The 6,000-nt window shown below is 44.9% G+C and overlaps 1 protein-coding gene across 2 annotated transcripts in view; it reads right to left on the minus strand.

The window, feature by feature from the left end:
- LOC145347033 (neuronal vesicle trafficking-associated protein 1-like) overlaps positions 1–4,143 on the minus strand; it is a 44,420-nt gene extending 40,277 nt beyond the window's left edge. Inside the window, exons 1-2 of one of the 2 annotated variants that reach the window (XM_080194940.1) lie at positions 3,924–4,143; positions 2,967–3,170 (exon numbers count right to left, since the gene is read on the minus strand). In XM_080194940.1, coding sequence (XP_080051066.1) covers positions 2,967–3,098 — 132 coding nt within the window. In that variant the 5' untranslated portion in view covers positions 3,099–3,170; positions 3,924–4,143. Of the gene's footprint in view, positions 1–2,966; positions 3,171–3,629; positions 3,763–3,923 lie in introns of those variants that run through there. The other variant, XM_080194946.1, reaches the window with a different exon arrangement.
- Between the last annotated feature and the right edge of the window lie 1,857 nt (positions 4,144–6,000).

The raw sequence follows: 6,000 nt of genomic DNA on the forward strand, positions 1-6,000 counted from the left end.
GCAAGTGTAATATAAATGTTTGAGTGATACAACTGTGATTGGGGTCCCATTTTATATTATATACTCATTGCATGATTCAAAAGAGGATTCTGCTGATTTATTTCCCTTTTGGCACTGCCATTTTTCTGCCTTTAATAGTGCAGCAGCTGAAGATAAAGAGTATAGGCAGATGGCATAATCTTAGTTCTGTGCCAATGCCACTCAAGATCAGTCACACAGGTGATAGCTTCTGAATCTGGAGTTGCTTCCTCGATACATTTACTTCATTGACATTGGGGGGCGGGGGGGTTGCGAGTTAAGCAAGTCAAATCTGGGATCCCTATTCCACAGCTGCAAAGATCTGTACAGCAGCTGCAGAGAACGCGAAACATTACAGCCATCATAGTCTGAACAACACAAGAGCCTGAAAGCCAGTTGGTGGAACAAATAAACATTATAATGACACATGCACTTGCATCTTTTCCATCAACTGTATGCTTTCCTTTAAGCTACAGTTGTCTGTTGCTTTCATCTATCTGGTCAGAATGTTTACAATACTCTTTGTAGCTCACAAGCTATACAGGATAATCCTTGTGCAATATGTTTGCTATGGAAACCACTTTGATTCTGCATGAATTAGAAAATGCATTACGTCTGGCTGATCTATCATAACTTTGCTCACAAGCAGTCAGAGGTTGTGTTTACTTCTGCTAAACTGGTTGTCTGTTTAGGACCACTACTGAAGTACTCCATGTAATGAGTTAGTCTAACTAGGCCAATTAGCAGCTAATTGATTTTTGACAGTTCTGTAAATTGCCAGACACTTGGCTTCTCGGGAACAGAACAAACTAGTGCGTCTCAAGGTCAGAAAGACCACAGATAATCAGATTTTTTTTTCACTTTATATATATATTTTTTCTTTTAAAACTCAGTTTTGACATTGTTGCAATTTACTCTGAATTGTAAAGGAACTTCTCAAAGCTTATGATGATCTACAATGTAAATTGTCATACAACCAACAGCCATTACACTCAAGACATTAGCCCACATCTGTTGCATTAATACTCCAAACACAGTCCACCCAGCTTATGAAATCTCAGAATCATAAAATCCCTTCAGTGCAGAAGGAGTCCATTCGGCCAGTCGAGCCTGCACCAACAACAATCCCACCCAGGCCCTATCCCTGTAACCCCACGTTTCCCCCTAACACAAAGGGGCAATTTAGCAATGGCCAATCCACCTAACCTGCATACCTTCGAAGTGTGGGAGGAAACCAGAGCACCCAAAGGCAACACATACAGACAGGGGGAATACATGCAAACTCCACAGTCGCCCGAGGCCAGAACTGAACCCAGAACCCTGGCACTGAGGCAGCAGTGCTGGCCACTGTGCCACCCATTTCGTATACCTTCAATGGTTTTCAATCACAAAGAGCAAGCCAGCTTGTTAGGGAAAACTCATGAACACTGATATGTTTTTATACTGACATTAGTTTAATGAGGATAACATATGGTTGTTTCCCCTCTTATGATTCAGTGCTGTTTGGCATCTTACAAGAGTAATAGGAAAAAAAAACAGATTTTCAGTTAGTGGCCAGTGGTTCTTGTAAAAAATAAAGTGCGGATCCTCTCTATCTTCAAAAGTGAACACTGACCTACCCCAGAACCAGCCTGAAACATTAACATTTGTGTGCTCTCTCTCTCTCGCTCTCTCACACACAGATGCTACCAAACCTGCCGAACTTTTCCAGCATTCTCTGTTTTTATTGCAGATTTCCAGCATCTCCTGTGTTTTGCTTTGCTTCCTGAGCCCCGGTTCCTTCCCTTGCCTTCTTGATGAAGGGGTCTCTACTAGGGCTTTTATCTTTCACATAAACCACTGCCCAATAACAATTTTTTTCCTATTACTCGTGTGAGATTTCAAACAGCACTGAATCATAAAAGGTGATATAACCATATGTTATTCTCATTAAACTAATGTCAGTGCAAAAACACATCAGCGCTCATGAATTTACCCTAACAAGCTGGCACAGGAACTAGCACTGCTGCCTTACAGCGCCAGAGACTCAGGTTCAATTCCCAGTTTGGGTCACTGTGTGTGTGGAGTTTGCACATTGTCCCCGTGTCTTTCCTCCAGGTGCTCCAGTTTCCTCCCACAGTCCGAAAGATATGCTGGTTAGGTGCATTGGTCACGCTAAATTCTTCCTCAGTGTACCCAAACAGGTGCCAGAGTGTGGCGACTGGGGGATTTTCACAGTGCTTTCTTATAGTGTTAATGCAAGCCTACTTGTGACATTAATAAATGAACTTAAAATAGGACACTCAAATAATTTAAGTCTCTGTTTAACCATTTCACAGGTTTTTGGTCTAACTTATTATTGTCCCATGGATTAGTATTCAGTGAAAAATGCTGTTTCTTGCCCGCTACACAGACAAAACATACTGTGTGGAGAGGGGGAAAGGAGAGGGTGCAGAATGTAGTGTTACAATCATAGTTGGGGTGTCGAGAAAGTTCAACTTAATATGCGGTAGAGAAGGAGCTGTTCTTGCGTCAGCTGGTATCTGTTTTCAGAATTTCGTACCTTCTTCCTGACAAAAGGTGGAAGAATGTCCTGGCTGCGTGGGGTTCTTAATTATGCTGGCTGCTTTTCCGAGGCAGCGGGAAGTGTAGACAGAGTCAATGGATGTGTATGGACTAATTACTTTTTATGCATCTTGTGAGTGATTGGCATTTCTATCAGTCTACAGTGAAAAGTATTGTTTCTTGCGCACTGTACAGACAAAGCATACAGTACATAGGGAAGGAAAGGAAAGGGTGCAGAATGTTGTGTCACAGTCATAGCTAGGGTATAAGGAAAGATCAACTTAACATGACGTAGGTCCATTCATAAGTGTGTCTCTCAACACCTCTCCCCCCACCCCACCCCCCACAAACCCACCTCAAAAGGGCCACTGAGCCTTTGTTCGATTTAATGTCCTCACCCTTACCTTGTCCGGGGCTGGGAACTGGAGCTGGTTGACGTCCAGCGGGGTGATGAGGGGGATGGTGTCGAAACCATCTTCGGTGGCGGCAGCCTTCCCGTTGTTCTTGTCGGTCAGATTGTTGCCTAACTTCACCATGGCGGCAGAGGAGGGGACGACACGATGGCTGAGGGGGGGGAAGGGAAGGAGAGGCTTTCTCTTACTCAGAAACTGGAGGGAGAGGAGAGGGGGAAATAAAAACAATGAAGCAGATTTTTGTGAGGTCTGGAAATCAGCAGTTTTACTGTCAGAACCCAGCAAATAAATATCTCTGGTGCCCCTTTCATGTTTTTTCCCCCCCTAGCTGGGGACCATTCGAGGGGAAAAATGTGCTAAAGGCGAGATTAAAATCGTATTAAACCTTCAAACCAGGAAAGCAACAAACATATACATTGTAAATCTCCCCCACCCACACCCAATTCCTGCATTAAAGCGACTGAGGGGGAAAGAAAATATTTTGACGCATTGTATAAACTGCGCAGGAGATAAGAAAATCCGGATAGGAGGTGCGTTTATTTAATATATATATATATATACATCCTCCTCAAGAACAAACGATGTGGACAAGACAATCCGCTCCTTTTTTTTCCCCCTCCACACACGCGAGACAAAAAGAATAAATAAATTCACCCAAAGGCTGGTCCTTGCGAATAATTCCCATGAATTAAGAACGATTTAAATTCTCCTTTGGCTAAGGGGAAATGGCAGTGGTACTTCACACAGGGACAACCCAACACCGAGACACAGAGAGGGAGGAAGATGTCCCTCGGTATCAGGGAGAAGCTTCTTCTTCTTGTTGCTTCACACACACACACACATACAGACAGACACAAAGCTTTTACAAAACTCCTTCTGCTGGCATTCTCAGACTGAGCAGGCAGGCAAGAGAGTGGGAATAAAACTGCACTAAAAGAATTGGCTTACCTGTTTTATTTTCTTAAATTGATTTTTGTTTTATAATTCTTGTCTTTCCAAAAAAAAAATTTCACCCCCCCCCACCTCCTCCTCCTCAGATGGAAAAATGGCGGAATGGAAAAAGCAACCCAGCCTGGCCCGAGAAGCTCTACATGGGATGCAGTAAAGTCATTGATCGAGTTTTGGGGGCGAATGTTTTCATTTACAACCAGCCTCGTCTGTGCTGACGCAGCCGCGGCACCGAGCCTGAGCAAGAGGCAGGAGATAGATGCCACCCCTTTTAAAGGGGCAGCAGACCACCTCTTTCCTTGCTGCAATCTGCAGAGTGCATCAGAACTGGGGGGGGGGGAAAGGGGGAGAGAGTGGTGAGGGGGAGCAGCTTTGCATTTTTTTTTGTAAAGCCTTTTTGTCTCCTAGAATCCCTACTAGGGGATTTTCATGCTAACTTCATTGCAGTGTTAATGTCAGCCTACTTGTGATTGATAAATGAGCACAGTGCAGAAGGAGGCCATTCGGCCCATTGAGTCCACACCCCCACCACAGTCCCGCCCAAACCCTATTCCTGTAACCCCACATTTTTACCCCACTATTCCACATACACTTGGATCAATTTGACATGGCCAATCAACCTAACCCGCACACAGAATCATAGAAACCCTACAGTGCAGAAGGAGGCCATTCGGTCCATTGAGTCTACACCCCCACTACAATCCCAACCAGGTCCTAGACGCGTAACCCCACATATTTACCCCACTAATCCACCTGGCACAAAGGCCCATTTAGCATGGCCAATCAACATAACCCACACGTGGAATCATAGAAACCCTACATGCAGAAGGAGGCCATTCGGATCATCGTGTCTTCACCCCCACCACAATCCCAACCAGGCCCTGTTCCTGTAACTCCACATATTTACGCTGTTAATCCCATACACTAGGGTTAATTTAACATGGCCAATCAACCTAACCCACATCATTGAATCACAGAAACCTACAGTGCAGGAGGCCATTCAGCCCATTGAGCCTGCACCGACAACAATCCCACCCAGACGCTATCCCTGTAACCTCACATATTTACGCCGCTAATTCCCCTAACAAACACATCCGGCGACACTAAGGGTCGATTTAGCATGTCCAGTGCACCTAACCTGCACATCTTTGGACTGTGGGAGGAAACTGCAGCACCCAGAGGAAACTAGGTTTCCAATCTCCCCTCCCCCCCCCCATCCCCTTCCCCCCATTCTCCCCATCGTCCCCACGGACATTTTGTTTGTACTTTTGGTACTTTATTCCTAATCAAGAAGCTAATCAAATCCAATCAGACATGGGACAAACTAGATCCAAGCTGACAAGACAAAAGTATGCATCCTACCTTGGGCTCAATCAAACAAAATCCAAGCGACAGGATGAGGCAGGACATACACCCCACTCCCGGGCCCGATCCGAGCTCCATCTTAGCTAAAAGGCCAAGATGGATCAAAGATACTACACTTGATCTTAGCCAAAAGGTCGAGAAGCAATACCCCACACGGTCTTTCATTTTAAGGAATTGTTGTGGCGCAGAAGTTCGGATCCTCAGTGTAAAACCCGCCTGCTTGCTGCACCAGCCTCATAACTAATTCACTGCCATTCTTTATTCCCATGAAAAGTCAGGTAGACTCGACACGTTGACTCTGTTTCCCATTCCCCACTGACACTGCCAGACCCTCTGGCCGGAACGTTACAGCTGTTCATGCCGGTGGGATTTTCCAATTCCGCTGCAGTGAACGGAGATTTGGCGGGGCGCCAAATTCCCCAACTTTCCTGCAGCGGGAGCATGGTGAACAGACAGTAAGATCGTGCCCGCTGAGTTTTTCCAGCATTGCCCTGCCTTTCCCCATATGTAATATGACGCTTTTAATGTCAAAAAATATCCCAAGATACTTCACAAAATTTGACATCTAGACACAAGGAGATAGTCAAGTAGCCTAGTGACAATTTCACTGGACTAGTAACCCAGTTACTAGTAGATCTCTGAGGATATAAGTTAAAATCCCACTGTGGCAGCTGGTGGAACTTAAATTCAATTAATCAATTCTGGAATTGAA

The sequence above is a fragment of the Carcharhinus amblyrhynchos genome, chromosome 1 (assembly GCF_965287045.1).
Source record: "Carcharhinus amblyrhynchos chromosome 1, sCarAmb.v2.hapA, whole genome shotgun sequence".
NCBI lineage: Eukaryota > Metazoa > Chordata > Chondrichthyes > Carcharhiniformes > Carcharhinidae > Carcharhinus > Carcharhinus amblyrhynchos.